The sequence below is a fragment of the Plectropomus leopardus genome, chromosome 9 (assembly GCF_008729295.1).
Source record: "Plectropomus leopardus isolate mb chromosome 9, YSFRI_Pleo_2.0, whole genome shotgun sequence".
In the NCBI taxonomy this organism is placed as follows: Eukaryota; Metazoa; Chordata; class Actinopteri; order Perciformes; family Serranidae; genus Plectropomus; species Plectropomus leopardus.
The window spans coordinates 28,086,134-28,106,432 of NC_056471.1; the positions used below are offsets into that span (position 1 = coordinate 28,086,134).

The following is a 20,299-nucleotide window of genomic DNA, read 5'->3' on the forward strand; positions in this document are numbered from 1 at the left end:
AAGGAAGCCAATTAAATTATCGTTTTCAGTGACAGTCTCTTGAAAACAAATTCAAAATACTGAAAAACTATTGCATTAACCTTTTCTATTAAGGCAGAGTTTGATACATAGCAGGTGCTTAAGTGTCATTAAAGAGCTAAAAACAGAGGCAGTTAACATGAAAAATAGCTTGCTTTACAGTGCAGTCGTAAACATGGCCTCTCTGGTTGTACTCCAGCTTAATGGTGCTTCAGTCAATACTGGTTGGCTTTGGAAGTGGGATAATGTGACGGCAAAATAAATGTGGCAATGAAACGTCTTTATAAAATGATGAAGATGGAGTCATAAAACTTGTCAGCTATTATGAGTCAAAGTACATGTCCAAAATAGGTGGCTACTATCAAGTTCTTATTAGGAATTCAGCAAAGCGTGCATTAGTAACCCTTTCTTTTACAGTTAACCTGCACGGGGCGGACACAAAAATGAAACACCTGTAAGGCATTACGCAGTCCAATATAACGGCACGGCAATAAATTGTGAAGCTTCTGATGTCTAGAAGGATGTGTGGTAGTGACAGGTAGTCTCGCTGAGGAGCACACACTCCCAGATCGTAATAATGTGCTGTGTTGATCTGTGCACCCAGCAATTAATTTAACAGTTGAAGGGAGGTGGGCTCAAAATAGAGAGAATAAAAATCTTACACAAGCTATGTAACACAAGAATAAAAGAAACTGCCATGTGAACGCCTTCAAACAACTCCCACGCTTGCTCGTCTAAACGCAGCCCAAAGAGGTGTGTTTCAACCTTCACACGGTGCTTTTGACACATGCATCAAGTCCATTTTAGTCATGTTTTCTGAGTCGGTGTGGTTATGTTTACGGATGTTTAAAAAAAAAAAAAAAACACCCCTCGTGTGGTGAAGCAGTCAGGAGTACAGAGACACTGAGGCTAAACTATGTGCTGCAGTGGAGGGGTTGGCGGGAAAACATGTTTTATGTATGTCGAGATATACGAGACAATAAATCAATATCAGTTGAAACGTACACTATATTGATTACATTTTCACCTCATTAACTTGACGCAGACATCACTTTTTGACAGGGAAGCAACTAACGGCATTAGTTCCCCATCTTTGCTCTCGTCAAAGACACCAGACGACACTGAGAAAAACAGTAATTTTAGCTCGCTGAAAACAGGAGTTGCAAGTCTACTGCTGCCTCGATCAGTCAGTTTGTAGGTGTTATTGTGTGACTTTGGTGAATCCATAGTAGGTTAGATGCCAAAAATCACACAATGACACAATCTACGTGATGAAGACAGCAGCTCCTGTGTTCAGCAATGTTAAATTTCTGTTTTTATTCACATTTCTGGAACCTGGGCTTAACAAGAGCAATGCAATCGCTTCAATTCCCTGTCACAGATTTCTGTCTGATTCCAGGATAAAACAGTGAAAATGATAATAATAGTATTAATAATCTTAATGTTAAAAGTGTACACTTAGTGTTTAACATACATTTTGCTGCTGCCCTTGTCCACAGCAGTTCACTGCTGAGCTTTTGTGTCAGTACTCCTGTCTCTGCTCCTCCAAACTAGCTGCATGTTGACCGTCATCTACTGTATGTAATAGACCAACTACAGATAAGTACAAACACACTTCACAAGATCCGAACTATTCATTTAAGGTTATAAAAAACAACCAGAAAGGAAACATAAGTCACATGCACTGACAGAGACCAGAACAGCTGCGGTCATCTATCCTACATCACCAGAGCTGCAGAACGACCTCTGAAAGAAAATCAAAACAAAGTTTCTGGTCTGGTGACTGATAACAAGCAGCCCTTTATCTATCGTCTCTGGCTCTCATGTAGAGCTTACAAGGAAATACGCGGATATAGGCATCGATCAAAACTGTACTGCATCTGACCAGAGCACCCAAAATTACACATAAGGAAACACCTTGACAGCCAGCTAAACAAAGTTACTCCAGTTTACTCTGTGCGGCACCTCTGGCGCTCCTGTTAATCACTGGGACAACCTAATTGCAACCAGTGTGCTTCTTCACTTGATCTGATGCTGTTGTCTTAATCATGAATACAAAGCAGTTGTGTAAGCCCCGCTGGATAAGAGCATCTGCCAAACACCATCACTGAAAATGTAATTACATGCTTCACAATTACTGTTTATTGCAGCGCTGTTGCATTGGACTACATTACACTAGGTAAATAGGTGTTGATTGTATGTTTACATTAACTTCCGGTTTTATATTTATACCTTGAAATACTTTATATACGTAATGTGAGTTGCTGCAATTTTTGTCAACAACCACATTGCACAAAATTCAGACAGATTGCGCGCTCTCCCTCTTGTTTAGATGTAATCAAGCTATAATTGGTTTGTTATAATTACACATGGTAATCACTGGTGCTGAAGGCAAACTGTAAAAGAAAGAGTTATCCATATACTTATAAAGAGGTTGATACAGATGGTGATGTACAAAGAATACTAAAGCGACATGCACTAAGATAATGCACCTACCTGTGTCTAAAGTCTTTATTTCTATGAGTACAGAGGGAGCAGGAAAAGAAGAGAAAGAATCAAGACAATGAAATTGGTTCATCTTAAAAGGATACTTTCACTCCTCATTTTCAAGGCTGTTATTTGCCCAATCAGGCAGTTTCTTTGTCATAGGACTGACTTATAGATTTTAAAAGGGTGGTATTTTTCCCTCACAGTATCTAGTGAGGGAAAAAAACAAGCAGCTGAAACTCTGAAAGTCAAAGTATCCCCTTGAAGAATCAACACAGCCACTAGAAAAAGTCACAAGCAATGACAATCCGTTTGGCAGAAAGTGGAGAGGCGGGACTGTGGCAGAGTGCTACAATCCACAGAGAGGAAGTATGTAGTTCTATCTTCATAGAGCCCCATCCTACATTACCACTGCTCTTCTCAATTTGGCCACTCATATTGAAATATTGATTCTCCCACTTGTTACGCTGGCCACGGAAGCAAGAATCTAAATGCAGACTTTACGCTGACAGCATTTGAGAGAGAGGTTCAGGAAGTCCCATATGGAGCATTTGTACTTTTATAAAACAAGCATGATTCATACAGCACATACCAAAAACTGGCAGCACTTTGGTCTTTAAATGTTTAGCAGACAGTAGCATCACATAAACAGATATTCTACAGGCAAAGGAAATAGTGTTTTTTTCTTCTTTACTGGTTTAAATCTGCTCTGCAACTGCCATCTAATGTGAGCTAAAATTGTCCTTATTGCATCTTTTGTGTCAGACTGAATTTAATTTGGCCAACACAACGAGTTTTCATAGTGGTGTTTCGTGTTTTTCTCCTCGTAAACAGAGTAAAAGAGTTGCTTGGAGACACAAACAGTTTCTTAAACCATTATTTATCTAGAGAGGGGCTGCTGAGCAGGCATGCTTCTTTACAGCAGCACTCTGCTTCCCATTCATAGTGTTTAACACTTCCCCACATAAGAGCTGCCCTGTAGTGGCTAATCACTGTACAGGTGTGTCAGCAGGTTCCTGAGGTAGAGTTTTTCTATTACTTCCCATCACAGATTTCCCTCTCTGATTTTAATTTTTAGTTCCTGTAATCTCAAGGCTAACCTTTCACCACTTGATGTACAACTACTTGCCAACAGTGTGGCGTCCTATGTCCTTTTTAAGGCAGTTTTCATATGTTTGTCATGTATGTGTCTCACGGAGGATGATGGCCCAATGTACATTTAATCAACATCTGCCACTTTGAAATAAGCCAACTGGCCGAATCAGAGTCATTGCCGAGAGAAGCCAACTTGGCATGAGGGCGTAAATCATCCCAATTACACGCTGAAGACAGGATGTCTTTCCTAATTATGGAGATGGATAGGGAAAAGATTTCAAATTTCTATGGGTAGGGGAAAAATGTGTGTGACTGAAAGTCTGTCTGCCATGCTTTTTTGGTTTCCCTCTCCACACTGGGGACTAAATGTGAAAATGTCAAGTGGGATCCAAAAAACCTTAAATTCTCCATATTTTCGCATTTTTAGGGGTCAGCTACAGTATCTTGCATGTTTTTGTTCTTGTTGAACTTGAGTTTGTAAAAATAATCAGTACTTATAAAATCCTTAATTTTGTTAAAATAGATAATAAAATCCTCAAATGGACATTTGTATGTCAGTTGCTCACCCCATGTTTCCTTGAATTTGTGGAGAAAACATTTTTTTTGCATGCCTTCTGTAAATAAAAAAATCCCAATACTGAAAAAAATGATGGATCAGTGTCATAAAGGTCCATGTTTAACAACATCTTTCTACAAACTCTCACACCACCAAAGCAGTATAATCTAAGTTTCATTTATCCAGGCCCAGTACTCATGGAAATATAGTCTTTTCTGATGGGAAACTGAAGTAAAAGTGAAAATCATTGATGCTCTCTCCAAAGCCAGACTTCACAGACAAAAAAGAAATTATACTTTGCTGAACACAGAAGTTGCTGGTTTACTACTGCCGGGATCAGGGCGTACTATTGTGTGACTTCTGTGTTTTAAAGGGTTATTTCAGATTAATCAAAGTCAAACAATAACACAAACAATCTACAGATGGAGGTGGAGGTAGTCCAACAGCTCCGCATTCAGTGAGGCAAAATAACTTTTTGTAAATGGAGTCTGGCTTTGAAAACAGCATACACAAGTTTTCCATGTCAGAAAGGGCTGAATATTTGGGAAGTACTGAGCATACGACTGGATACATGAGTCTTTGATTATCCAGCATTAGCTGTGTGAGTTTGTAAACAGACGTTCTTATATAGTTTTTGTGTTGTTACATGGGGAGCCCTTTGACTTCACTTCATTGCAAATTTTCTGTTTTTGAATTCTTTGTTCACTGAGGTCATGAGAGAAAAATAAAGTTTTTTTTAACAAATTCAACTTTAAACAAGGTGAGTAATTGGTATACAAGTGGTCTTTTTAGAGTATTTCTTTGATACTGCAGCGCAAAACATTTTAATGAAGTATAATCTTTGTCCTTGATCTCACACACAGTCCATCCTTCAAACCCAAAGGTTTACACTCATACCTTAAAATTTGTACCATTTAATGAGGGAACAAAGGTAAAAGCAAACACCATAAATGTACCAAACTAGGTGCTACATGCTCTTTAAAAAACAAACAGTGACACTTTGATCTAACCTGAGCTCCATGATACTTGTGACATTGCCCGATGGATAAATTCGTCGGATGTAGTTGAAATCTCCGACGTACAGACTTCCGTCGATGCCCCACGCCAGAGCCACCGGCGCCAGCAGCTTGTTGCCTTGGGCCTGCCCATTACAGCTGGGACACGAGATGCTTCTGCGGCGCCCGTTCCCCATGACGGTGGAGATCACAGGAGGCTGGAGGGAGATGAACTGGTTTTCCCCGCTGCCTTTGTAAAGAATACCTGGGAAACAAAACAGTAGTTATTTGCAGGTGTAAAAGCATGTAGAGTATAAATACTGAGCCCAGTAGATTTCGGGCTCAGTATTTAGCCTTTATTCAACTGGAAAGTCTCGAGGCATAAAATTCTCGGCCAAACACGGCCAAAATGAAACACACAGGAAAGGGAGATACACACTTTCAACTTACACCAATGTTAAACATTTAAGAGGAATAGTATGATATTTGGGGAAATATGCTTGCTTGATTTCTTGCCCAGAGCTACATGAGGAAATTATGCCTACCTAATTAACGTTGTGTCTCGCTTGTTTAATCTTCACACAAACATACACAAAAAAAGACAAGTTGTGGTTTCAGATAGAGTTGAGCGCTGTAACTATTTCTCCTCCTCAGCTTTTAGTTTTTATATTAAAGTAGGCCAACCACTTCTTGCCTCTGACTCCATACTTCACACTGTGACTACGTATAGATCTTTTCATTGAACTTACGGCAAAAAAGCAAATTAACATATTTCAAAAAACTTTTCCTTTAAAAAAAAAAGACATGTAAGAGACAAAAACCTTACCTGTTTTAATAAATGACATTTATCTGTTAACGTTAATCAATTTGACTTGTGTATTCTCAAATGAACTGCAAAACTAATTGCTATAAAGGGACCAAAGTGAAAATATATTTGGCTGATTTTGCTTAATGTGCAAGAATATATTAAGGCATTTATTTCACTTTAGTTCTTAATAGACTCTAACTGCACAGTAGCTGACTCATTATTGTAGTCTAAATGCCATTTCACAAACTTGAAAACAGAAGTTAAACTAAGGTAGCTACATTTATTTGAATCTACAGCAATTAGACATAATTTTGAATTTTAAATACCATAAACTACTAAAACCCAGAACCCCCCCCCCCCCCCCAAAAAATGGGATATGCCATGTAAACCATAAATAAAAACAGAGTGCAATTATTTGCAAATCCTTTTTGGCCTGGATTCTGTTGAATACAGTACAAAGAAAGGATATTTACTGTTAAAAGTGAAAAACTTCATTGTTTTTTGTAAATACACTTTATATCTGAATTTGATGCCTGCAATCTGTTCCAAAAAAGTTGGCACAGGAGTATCTTTTGCACTGTTTTACATCACCTTTTCTTTTAAAAACTCTCATTAAGTTTTTGGTTACTGAGAACTCTACCTGTTGAAGTTTTGAAATTGAAATTCTTTCGCAGGATTAACAAGCAGGGCTCCCAAAATCTTCAAGATTTGAAGACTGTCTGTGTGAAAGAATGGGCCAAATTCCAAACTGAAAACTGTGAAACATTAGTTTCTAAATAAAGGAAGCGTCTTTAAGCTGGCATTGCAAACAAAGGCTTCTCCAAGTATAAAATACATTTTAGTAAACGTCGTTCCAAATTATTGCACATAATCATTCTGGATTTAAATGTTACAAAATCTTTATCTGTGTAGTTTTACCAAGTCGATACCAACATCTGCTCTAAATTTCAAGTGAATTTCATTAAAAATATTGACATGAAGAATGCTTATTTTACCCACTGTATGATACAAATAATATGCAAATCTTTGTATTCTGTTTTACTAAATTTAACACAGTGACCCAGCTTTTTGGGAATCTGGGTTGTCCTTTATTCATATATTATGTATTCATGATTAAAAAATGATACATTTGTGGGTTTGAAATTTAAGTGTGATTACTCGTGCTCTCATAATCACTTTATACTTTACTTTTCATAAATAACAAATGCTGCCTCTTATTATTGTAAATCCTTTGTCCATCAGCCGGTCAGTTATTATTTCAGAGGTGTGAAAAGGACTTTTGAGGTTCCCCTGACGACACATGGCTAATGTGTTTTTCACAAAAGTTAAAAAATGATGGTTTAAATGAGTTTTGTTGATGTTATTTTGAGTAAAGATCAGAGAATGTGCACAGAAAGTGGAGTCAGCACACAGGCAACCAACTGACCATCAATCCCACTCATACACAAATACTTCTTGTATTAGTCCAGAACCGCTTCAGTGGGTTCCTGAAAACTCTACACAAAGCTGAAGAAAATTTTATGTAAAATGATGTTTTTTCAACTTGCCAGGGAGCCGCTTCTCCCCAAATCACAGAGAGGTGGTAAACATAAATACAGTGCCGTGTACTTCCCCCTAATAACGGTACATAAATCTCACCGAGAACTCACCAAATTTGGTGACTCACTACAGATTAATATTTTAACAAGAGGCAGATATAACTGGATTTTTTGGGGGGGTACTGATATAGTGGGACTCGCTTCAAAGGGGAAAAAACACATCAAAGGAAAGGAGTGCATGCTGGAAGCACTTAATTATTCACATCCAACAACTTGTTTGAATTCACACTGCCTCTGTCCTAATTAGTGAATCTATGACACCACTGAATGGCCACATAAAGTCGTTCTCCCACAGTGTTATCCCGTAAGCCATCGTAACCCTCGATGTATGTGAAATCGAGCGTGCGGCCGTGCAGCTTGTCCCTCCGCTGATTAGTTCCTTTCATTGATTTAATTGATTGAAGGGCAAATTCAAATGAAGCCACGGTCTGGCGAGACTCTTGACAGGACGATCTGACCAATCCGTCTTTTGTATCCGGGAGCATTATACATGAGCCTCTAACAAAGACAAATAGGTCCGGGGGACGGCTTTATGCGTGACGCCATGAAACGCGCGACCTTGGGACTTTAATTGAACTGTGATCCATGTGCCTGCTCACTGAATGAAACACACAGCGCGATGAAACCTCTAACTGGGCTCAAAGGTTGACGCTGCATCCAGAAACATAGCCACAAATAACAAATACGCTGTGTAATCTGACCAGAATTTTAATGTCTGTTTGTGAAATAGCTCCTTAACATTCTCAAGAAAGACAAAGACATCTCTAATATCCAGGAGCCTAATGCAGTGTGTAGGACATGGATCAGTTGCAGCAGTACAGCAGTTTAGCAGTTTGGCTGACGTTCAGCTTAAGAAAGAAAAAAACATTTACTGCTCAGGTCATTTTGGCAAGCTGCCGCGGTCTTCTCTATTTACACTTCCATCACAGTTTACAGTACACACAAGTCTTACCATAGGCTATTACACAGCGTAATGGAATGGATTCAATACACTAATCAATCATCAGCTACCTCCCACAATGACGCCACACTTGGTACGGACACTATACTCTTTCACTTTTATCTTTCTCAAGCACACACAACTTCTGCTGCTCTTAACTTAGAGTGAGTGAGCAGATTAAGGTTCAGTTTTCTTCCCTCAAGGACACTTGGTCATGACACATTACTGCTGATGATTGTTGTGAGGATCAAGCTTGGGACGTCTCAGCTGGAGTGCTGCACTGATGGGAATTTGGCTTCTCACTATCTGGTGCCCCGGGCTGAAGAGGAGGACTCCCACAGCGTCCAGACTGAAATGGATTTGCAGTCAGTCAATGTATTTATAATTTTTTTTTACTTTTATTTCACTTTCCTGATTCTGAGGCAGAGTTTGGGGTGAAACTGTAAATAAAACTCTTTCAAGAATAAGATGCAGCTACTGTTGTTATGTGAGACAAGCAGAAATAAAATATGGCAAAGCTCCGCTTCCTGCACAGACTGAAACAAACTAGTGCTCCCTCAACAGATTTTGCAGAGGAGACTTTGAGTCAAAGTACAAGTATGGCAGCTGAATGGATCAACCATTAGGGATGTGTCTGCTCATTGATTAGTATAAATGGTTGTGTGGAGGCGTGTTTGAGTTTTGGAGTTTTGGATGGAAGCTGGTAAAAGAGAAAAGTCACTGTTTTCGCTTGGCACAGTGAGAAAAGGCTTTTCACAAAGTCCAAGAATCTGTTGTCTCTTTTGCTCCAAGATCACACCAACGCTGCTCCATCAGGCAAGGACACGGACCGTGAAGTAACTTCAGTCACACAACTTTTACCAGATTATTAAACACTCACAGTTAGGCTGATTTTGTATTTTTTCCCCCGACCCCTTGTTTGAGTGCCCCTTTGAACCTAAAAAACAGTTACAAGGAAAAGTGTATGAAATGGGACAACCCTTCAAGACTCATCATCAGTAGTCGTTATGGCGTTTAATAATAGTACTATCAAAATAACACTGGGCAATTATTTGATGGATAGAAAATCATGGATGCTCATAATTTGTTCACAACTTAAGTTTTAAGCCATCAATCAATCAAAGACGCCATCAGATTAGAAAATAATAACACGGCTTCATCACCAGGCCACTAGTGGTACTCTGTAGGCCGACGCTGGCAACCCGTGCCCCTACCCTGCAGTGTCTGCACCGATATTAGAGGAACGATAACAAGTGCAGCATCTTTGCTGCTGGGCATTGGTTGGATTTTGGGCATTATATGCCATCAAAGGGGGAGATATGACCTGAAAATATATCAGAATTTGGGACTGATGCATAAATCAGCAATAACAATATAATGTTAACAAGCTAGCTACTGAGACATCAGCCGACTACTAGCCTGTTGTAAAGAACCAAATTACATTGAAATGACAACTAGGAGATAATGCGATTGTTGACGTTATTTTAAAATCGTTATTAATGAAGAAAAGACATTTGTGGGTTTCTTTTTGTTGCCCGCGCAGCCGTCTTGCATAATTTCTCAATAAATTCAGTCTGAAGTGAGCCTCTGAAAAAACTCTGCAGGGCCATGTTACCCTAACACTTCACACAACCCGTCTATCCAAACAAGGATCAGGACACTCTATCGCTACAAACATACACAAACATACAACTCATTCTCACTGCCAACTCTCCAAATCCTGATGCTTGGTCAGTGGCCCCAAACGTCCCCAGCGTCAGTTTTGCGTGCACATTTGCTCATGTACGATACTGAAAAAGAAAAAAGCAGCTAGACGAAGTATCTAGCCTTCATTTTTGTTACTTTCAAAAGGTAAACTTGTAAATATACTTCCATCAAAATCACAATTTTAAGTTTCAGTTGTTCAAACAAATCGTACCCTTCTGTTTTAATTTGTTTAAGGTACATTCTGACTTTAATTATGTAATACTGTGAAACAGTATTTTTTGATATGGTTATCGTACTATTAAAATCTCATGCTGTTGCAAACCTATGTTGAATTTGCCCAAAAATGTAAAGATAACAAAAACAATCAAAAAAATATATGTGTATAAAATGAAATGATAGTGGATGTGAACGTAGAGTCGTGGCTCAAACCTGAGGGCTATTTTCCATTATTAAATAAAACGATAAATAACACATAAAAGACTAGGAGTCATCACAGAAATATCTGAGCAAGCTGAGGAAAACATTGCTCTGCTGTATTCACACTCTGCCTAACACCTTTACAGATAATCATTCACTACACTGTCCCAAACTACAAGGCTGCCTCTCTGAATACGTGTATTCACTCATTGAAGATGGTTTCTTCAATTGATTCCTTTCTTAGAGTCATGACTGAGAGAAATCATTTGTTTGATAAAAGGCTAATTTCAGTCATGTAGTGGGGAAAAATGCTTTAATGCCGACATCACAGCTTCCGAGATGATTAATGGTACAAATGCAAGGCCGAGCCTCCATACCTGATAAAAAAAAACTGGAGCGCCCTGAGCAATGTCACCTTGGTGACACATAGAGAGTACAGAGATTGGTAGGGGAGGAGAGGGAGTGTGTCTTAATTGCACCCTGTCCTTCTTTGTTCTCCTTTGCACTGTGTCATTCTCTAAGATACCACCCAGGCGCTCACTGATCCACTATGATAGAAGCTAAAAGTGGGCAGGAAACCTCTCACTGCTTCAAATGCGGCATGTGCGTAAGCTGTACTGTAAGCACACTCCCGAGATACTGAGATGCTGAACTCTGACTGTGTCCAATAAGAATCAGCTGTGTTACCCCAGATAGAGACAAGCTGCAGATTGAGGGGAAGGCATATCCACTTGTAATGAAGAAAGGAGGGGCAGGAGGACATGACTAAAGCACAGACACCAGCAATTTGCCTTATCTAGTTTTGACAGGCTCCGGAGAGGAAGCAGAGAGAGGGAGGCGGCTTTTGCTCGGGTCTTTCGACACAAAAACAACAAGAGAAAAAAGTCCTCAGATGTTGGAAGTGGTGCGAAAATGAAGCAGGAGTCACAACAAAGAGCGATAGCATATGTCTGGAGTTAAAACCGCTGTGCAGCTGCAGAGGACCGCCGCTTGCTAACATGTTGGGTGAGGACATTAGTCAAGGTTTACAGCATTAAAGAATCAATACTGGAGCAGCAATGAAGGCAAACAGTGATATTTGGATTCATCTTCATGCCGACCGAGGATATCGAACTGCATTCCTTGGCCAAAAACCCACGTGGGCCATAAATCTCAAATGTCAAAAAGTGGCTGAATGCAAGACTGAATAATTCAGTTTGGATTGAGAAAATGCAAGGGGATAAAAGTAGGTGCCTACACCCAACCTCTGCTCTAAAAATGAATGTAAGAGCGATAGGATTACAGATAGCGTTATGATACTTTGATGTGAACACAGAATAAACTAGCATACCAAAGTCGCTAGCAGAAACATTTCACCGTCTTATGGTCGAGCTAAGAGGATGGCGGCATCAAACCCTTTTTGCAAATTGATTAAGCTCCTGTCAGCCAGGGGTAAATGAGACAGAGCAACACAAGTTTGTTAAAACTATTTTTAAATCTTTCAAATGTAGTCAGACTTTGCAGTTTATTTTGGGGCGGTGCGGCAATAGGACAAGTGAAAAGTGTGAAAAAAAGCCTTGGGGAGGCTGCAGCGTTTATTGCACAAGAAAAGCTTCGACACCATCTGGTTGTTGTTTTATTTCTGTCATCACCATTTCCATGTACAAGTACAACGCTGTACATGATGATTTTCCATGCACAGTAACATCCAATTTTCTGATAACTCCAGACACGCGGCACAGCTCAGTCTAATAAAGGATGCAGCATGCATTAGCATATCACACGTGCTGCATCTATCTGTTGATCACAAACGCATCTCACAACAACTCCAACTGTGATGCTGCCACAGTGAAGGCTTTGGAGATGGGTGTGCTATACTTTGAGACAGGTGAGATGAAACGCGGTGCACCGGCAGCAGTCAAGCTAGAGGCATATTTCAGTGTTCTTTTGCACACTTCACAAACTTCATGTTTTGGATGGCTTGACAGATTGGGATCGGCAATGGGCCCTTGTGTCTGTTCTTTTAATGTTCAACAAAGAGGCAGGACAAAGTGGCACCGAGGTTTGAACAAAGTAAAGGAAGACTCAGTTTTCAGAAACTGCTTCCCTGACATGTTTTCCACAACCGTATTCGACAAAAGACAGTTTGAGCAATCTCTGAGATGTGAGAAGACTGTTATACATGCAGAGTACATGGATGATATTACTGTGCAAACCCACAGAGTATTGTGGGATGATGGTGTTGCCCCTGCCAATTGTGGGTGTGCACGTAAGATGCTATAAAAGACTATATTGAAGGTGTAGGCAGAATGCAGTTCTAGTTACACAAGCATTCCACCTTAAAAACACACCTCCTCTGGTTGCAAAAAATATCAGGGAGTGGAAATAACTTCTGAGGTTTACTTAAAGCTCGATGGACCGGGCCAAAGAGACAGTGGCTAAAGTCAGATTTATACTTTTGTGTCGGGCGGTTTGCAGAGGATGTGCAGGGATGCTCTGTAGTTCCACCAGAGCTCATGTGAACCTCCTCATAAATGTAACTACACATCAGGGCTGCAGCGATACCACAAAGCGGCCACAAGAATTGTGATTGGTCAGCTCAAGTTGCTTACATTTTCTCCTTTGTGTTGATGCCAGTAGAGATTGAGAGAATTCATGTCGCAATTCAAATTCAAAACCAGCACCACAGAAAAATATAAAGTCTATTTTCATGCACAATTAGCTTCACAAACAATTAAATTGTGTGCTGTTAAACCGGTGAACCTCGTTAACCTCTTTATCCTCACCGGACCGACTGGTGGTGCCTTAAACATGACTGTTATTTATGCACACACTGAGGTGATACACACATACAATTTCATAATGATAGATGGTATAATTTAGGAATCAAGTCTTTGCAGAACTTTGAGCATCAGGCATTGCACTTGAAATAAATTAAATTTAAAGTGATTTATCCATCTATAGCACAGAATCCAAACGCATGAATTACACAGTAATTCCTGGCAACTTCATCAAGATGTACACAACAGTGGTGATAGCTGCTGACAGCAAACCTGTTGCCTGACAAAAAGCTCACTTTGTGCTCATTTTTTGCTGCTTTTCTTTTTGACAAATTTATCTTATTTCTGCACGGCAACTGGGAGCAAATCAAAAAAGACTGTTACTCCCACCTGTCAGGTGAACAGTAAGACCTCTGGGTGAGTGAATGTAGGCGTTCAATCAGACTTTGAAGAGTGGAAGCTGGTGCAAAGTCATACTAGGTAGGTCTGGTTGTTTTTCCAGGGATGTCAAAGGAGCAGTTCACCCGCAAATTAAAAATACATATTTTCTCTTTTTACCTGTAGTGCTTTTTTATCACTGTAGATAGTTTTGGTGTGAGTTGGAGATATTGGCCATAGAGATGTCTGTCTTCTCTCTCATATAGTAGAACTAGTAGGTACTCGGCTTGTGGTGTTCAAAGCGCCAAAAAAACTACATTTAAAAAAATTCAACAGCAATATCTCTCCAGGAATGATGACCCAGTTACTCAAGATAATCCACAGACCTTGTTGTGAGCAGTTTCATGTAGGAACTATTTTCTTTCCGCTGGACTACATCCACTAACCGTATCACCATGTAGAAGGAAGCGCACATCTACTCATGTTCAAGAGGCTCCATGGCAGGTGTAGTTCGAAAGAAAGAAAATAGTTCCTACATGAAACGGGTCACAACAAGACCTGTGGATTATCTTGAGTAACCAGGTCATGAATTTTGGAAAGAGGCATTCTTTCAAATGTATTTTTTAGCATGTTTAGTACCACAAGCTGAGTGCCATCTAGTTCCATTATATTGGAGAGACAGCAGACCTCTGTACGGCTGATATCTACAACAGTCATCACCTTAAACCAAAAAAGACTGAGAAATACACACAACAGGTAAAGGGAAAATATGTATTTTTGATTTGAGGGTGAAATTTCCCTTTAAAACTGATATCATTGCATATCAGGTCATTTAGTCCCCTCCTGATGGTCATATAAAGGAACATTTCATCTTAAAATGAGATTTTGCACCACCAGAAGGGACACTGATAAATTTGCCCATTTTTTGCTCTATCTCTACATTTAAATGAAAACTTAAACGTTTATCTTCCTCAGAGTGATGAAATTTGGTTCATCTTTTTTTCAGCACAACGACCTCTAAAAAAACTAATGACCTGATGATGGCTTAAAATAGGGACGAAGTTATTTCAGGACAGTTCAGTCTGCATGCAAACACACCACACTGTACCTCCCAATGCCAAACTGACCCACACACTGCAAAAATACATGCCTGAATCTGTTATTTGACTTTCTAGAAACTCTAAACTGAGAAAAGATAAACTGAGAACAACTGGTCCACATCTAGTAATTATATCAGCTGTAATATTTGGACTGATTTACGTTTTCTCTCCCTGAGTAATGGAAATAAAGTTGAATCAGAAGAAAAATCAATCATAAGCATGCCTGGCTCCTCAGCAGTGATAGTATCGCTGTAGGAAACAACAAAGAAAGTCCCCAGACTCTGTGGCTCCCTCTCTCTCGCTCGCACACACACACACACACACACACACACACACACACACACACACACACACACAGAGGAAACACATTACAGGTATAATTACCACTTTCTCAGATGAATTTGTAAATCTGATTATCTACAGTATCCATCTTTTTATGCATCTATGACTTTGCAAAAACAAACGATTAAGCAAGTTTTACAAACGGATGAGTAAATTACAGTTAAAAAATTTGCTAAGATGCACATTAAATGCCCACTAAAAACAGAATAAACATTGTAAAAAAAAAAACAACCTGCATATCCAGACACAAACTCCAATGTGACAGAGTGAGACGAGGGACTCTGCTGAAGGCCACGAATGTAACCTTGACTATTTTCAAGATGAAAGGGACACAAATTGTGTTGGACAACTGGAACAAAGATTGTGAGCTGGAGTGGATTTAATGTCAAAACAGCAGCCTGGCAAACTGACAATGCACACTACCCTGAGGCCCACTCCTTATAATTGCAGTCATATTACTGCCTGCACAGTTGTACCACAGCTCTGAACTCTCCGGATTATAGAATGTGACCTCCTGGTACTGTAACCCAGCAATGACTCAATGCTGTATGTATATTTGATAGTTTCATTACGCATGTTTCACTCTCTCGTGTCCCTGAACCAGCACGACAAAGACAAACTCACGTCCATTTATTGTACTTGGCGATTAAAGCGATTCTGATTGATGAAAGAGCAAGAAATTAATTTAGTTTATTGAATTAATGCGAGAATTAAACATGACGCCTGTTCATCAAACGCGCCAGCCTTCACGAGCAGCGAAAGGGCCGTCTTATTCCTAAAATAGCTGAGTAGTGTGGAATTGTAGCGAGCCTGCACCCTGGTGACTTAGTCACTGATTTATTCTGTCATTACTGTGAATGATCGGCCCTTCAAAACTCTCCTCTATTATCTGCAGATGGGATGACGAACCATATTTCATTTTGATTCAAGTATTTATTGCGGTGATTCGGGGTAAAGACCACCTGCCTGTAACCCTAAGAGGCCGCCTATCTCTGCCCCACATGCGCACACATAAACACTAATGCCAGATATATGAGAGTTTCTTACCGTTCTGAATGTCCAATATGTGGTGTTTGTCTAGCATCCACCCTCCCATGTTGGAGGCATCCAGTTCATAGCCTTGCAACATGGCCGTCCTCTTCTCCCAGAGCACCACATCAAGGCAGGACTCGTATTCATATCCCACTGACACTGAAAGTAATGACGGCAGAAGCCTATGGTGAGCAAGGTTGCAACCTCCTTACCTGACACTTATGGCAGCAATGAGGCTTGTAGCCTGTAAGACATTCAGCACACGTTGGAGTTGTTTTCTGTACTTGCTGGTTCTGCTTTCTCTTTGACTATGTCATTTTCTCCAGCTGGGATGATTTTAGAAGACCTGTGGGGGTTTCTGTGTCTCACCTGCACCGTTTGGATTTTTATGCGCTCTCCTCTCGTTTGTTTTATCTTGTGTAAATGCAAATAAACGAGACGCAAAATAGCGGCAAAGTGGCATGAATTATTTTAACAATAAAGTCTCAGATGGGGCACATTATAGTAAATATCATAAAGGCTGTGATATGGTCGCAGCCATAAGCCAGGAGTGGATCCTGCTGATTGTCAGGGCTTTTTTATTTTCTGTACTGCATAAGCTGGAGTGCTCCAACATTCATCCTTCTTAGCAAAATCCCTTTGACTTATTCAGACTTTTAAAAGTTTTTCGAAAACATTAAGATGCAGGTTTTACTGCATGTCAAAACCCTAATGGAGTACAACCCTCAAGATGACACTTTAATTATTATTTAAAAAATAAATCATAAATAAGATATTCTGATCCCTTCAAAAGATGCTGTTATTATTTGTGATGCTGTTTATTTATTTCTTTTGTTAAGGCCAATGCCTCATAGGCAATATTTTAGTCGGTGCACCGCTGCTGAAATATCATACATGCAAAACAAAGGAGTCAGCAAAAGAGCAGTGGCCTTCAAAAATGCAGCACTGGGGGGATTTCAGGATTTCACACCACCTGCTAAATCTTTATTGCACATGGCAACAAAAGCAGTCCCTGGCTAAATAATCCTCAATTTAGAAAAAAATAAAATAAAATCAATCTTCAGAAGTTCAACCAAGGTTCATTGCCTGAAGGTAGCGGGAGATTCTGAGTGAACCTACGCTTACACAACATCTTCAGTCGGCAGCTTCACAGCGGGTACTCACCCACAGCCTCTGCCAGGCCAAAGACCCTCTGGTTGTAGGCGTCTGTTTTATCCCAGATGAAGGTGTATGAGAGGTCGGGGAAGGCAGGGAAAGACTTCTGGAACTGACGGCCCATGACGGCAACCATCAGGTGCACCTTCATCAGGCCAAAGGGGAGGCGGTCCTGGGTCAGCAGCACCTTGAGGATGGGCTTGTAGCCAGCTGCCCTGGAGCTCAGGTAGACCAGGTTGAGGTCGCTGCCTGGTATGGCAACTTGCTCATGAAGGACCTATGATTTTAATTAGCAGTCAGACTGGTGCCAAATACACAGTGTGAAGTGTAGACTTAAGTAACAGGAGCAGCAGGAGTGTTCTGGTATAATGTAGATAATGTCTTTAAAGGTCCAGTGTGTAAGATTTAAAGGGATTTATTGGCAGAAACTGAATGCCTTAACTGCAATATTTGGTGCACTACAACACTACAACAATCCCCTGTGGAATTATTCAAATGTACAATATATTCTTCCAACTCTTAAATGTAGGCTATATTTAAAATGTTACACATATTGTATATTGTGTTATTGTATTCTTACTTGTGTATATCTCTGTTGTTTATTGTAGCATTGCACACACACATTTATATTTTTATATTTTGAACTTACATACTAGTTTTATACATAACATTGCAGCATAGTGCAGTTTTGTATTGTACACACTTTTTGTATTTTACACACTTTACACACTCAGCACATTATCCATACTGTAATTTAAATATTCACATATTACTCAGCATATTATACATACTTTGTTTTTAAAAAACATATTACATACTGTACTAATTGGTTACTATAACTGTATTTTTACTGTTACATTTTACATTTATGTATTTACATACTTGTATTTATTTCTACCTGCTATAATTCTCTATGCCTGCATTAGAGCGACTATAACGAAGCACAGTTTTCCTGCGGGGATCAATAAGGTATTTCTGATTCTAATAATATATTAAGTATGTTTTCTTTAGTGTACAATAACCTCAAAATGAGAACTGTTGTGTTTTCATTACCTTAGAATGAGCCGTTTATATCAACACAGGGAGTCCATGTCCATGGAGAATGCCATATTCACTGCCACTGTTTGCACAGTAGCCCAGAACGGACAAACCAAACTCTAGGCGGGTTTCCATTAACCCTCAAATTGCACAAAATGAAATTGTGAATATAAAATATGCCTAATGTTAATATTTCAATTTCTCAAAAACAACAACAAAAAAAAAACACCTTCCATTTATCGCAAAAAAGATGCGACTAAATCCCACACACTGCTCCTTTAAATACAGTAAAAATATATAATATTTATGTGATGTAATATATGATACGATGTGTTGCACTTCCTGCATTTGGGTTTGCTATTATCATTACCTTCAGAGCAACTCAGGTAAGAGAAATGGTGTTTGTTGTTAGGGTTACAGAGGTTAATCATGTTATATTCTCTGCAGCGCATTTCACATTATGAAACAGTGTGAAGCAGTTGAAATATTAAAAATAAGTTCTTACTTATACCAAACCACAGAGCGCATTAGTCTATATGCAAATTAAGCAAACTCCAAAGGCAATAAATGAATTCTTCATTATTCGAGTGTGTGAGAAAAAACTTCAACACTAGAACTCTAATAATTGACAAGTCTTGCTCTCTTTTTATTTTCCCAGTTCCCTTGACCAGGTTTCACCTCAGACTGCCACTGAAGCATGTCCAAATTCAGATTTTTTTCCCTTTCAAATGTAACACAGGTCTCCCTTTTTCCTAATCAGTTTTAACAGCAAAAGCTGCAGAGCCACATTTTGCATTTAGGGATTTTCAACTCTGATTTGAGCCAAATGGATACAAACCAAATCCTGAGGCATGTAACCTCCATGCGATGTGCCCTCAGAATTTATCAGTATTACTGCGAGACAATTTATGGCTTAGTATTTGGGGAGACGCCTCAGTTCAATCAAAGCTCAAAGGCAAACTGAAAGGCAAATCTGACCGTGTTTCAAATAAGCGAGAGAAGCCATGGTAAAAGGAAGATAACAGCATTATCGTTGCTCTGAGTTTGTATATTTTCAACACTGCTGCTTTAATGTTGGGATCAAACATGGGTCGAATTATTGAAGTCATTCAAAACAATCAGATATGAGAACAAATGTGAAAGTGACTATAAAAGGCCTGTAATGTGATCTCCTGTGTCACCGCTGTGACAGTGGTCTCACCTGGGTCTCGGGGATGATGGGACTGTCCTCTGGAGAGGTCTTGTACAGAGTGGAGAGGGGCGTGGCCAGGATGAGGGGGTTGGGCCTGATCAGGCCGGTAAGGTAGCAGCTGGGGATGTCGTTCTCTTCCCGTTTCATCACCACCGTGTCCATCACGTGGAAAACGTTCCAGGGCAGCCACACTGTGCGGTGCAGTGTGGGGAACGGGGCACGCTCGTAACTCAGGGTCAGAGAAGCACCGCCATTGGCCAAGAGGTCAAACCTTTAGATGACATCATGAAACCAAATGCAGTCAGTTATTGGATAAACTGTACCATTAGCAATAAATAGACTGTATTTATTACTATCTGCAGAAACTTTCAGTTCATTACAGCTTGGCTGGTATTTTCAGTTATCTGTCTACAGCTAATGCTGCAAACTACTGGACCAATCAGCCTAACGTGTGTGCATTTATTACTGCATGTCTAGAACCTCTGTTGATTCACAGCAGGGGGGAAAAAAACGTTTTTATTGACTGTTTTATACCGTCATTGACTGCTGACACGAACCAACTGTTTATCTTCATCATGGCTCTAAAAATGACACCCATAGAAACATTAGATGCCATTTTGAACATCTGCAGATTAATACCATATATTTTACGTTTGAATTAGTCCCTGTTTTTGTTATCTTT

General features: G+C 39.7%; 1 protein-coding gene across 1 annotated transcript in view; it reads right to left on the reverse strand.

Moving 5' to 3' along the window:
- Positions 1-20,299, reverse strand: part of LOC121947781 (teneurin-3-like) — a 173,716-nt gene that overhangs the window by 17,478 nt on the left and 135,939 nt on the right. Inside the window, exons 17-21 of the mRNA XM_042492896.1 lie at positions 19,627-19,888; positions 17,397-17,664; positions 16,248-16,391; positions 5,167-5,416; positions 2,515-2,535 (exon numbers count right to left, since the gene is read on the reverse strand). Of these exons, the coding sequence (XP_042348830.1) occupies positions 2,515-2,535; positions 5,167-5,416; positions 16,248-16,391; positions 17,397-17,664; positions 19,627-19,888 (945 nt within the window). The remainder of the gene's footprint in view (positions 1-2,514; positions 2,536-5,166; positions 5,417-16,247; positions 16,392-17,396; positions 17,665-19,626; positions 19,889-20,299) is intronic.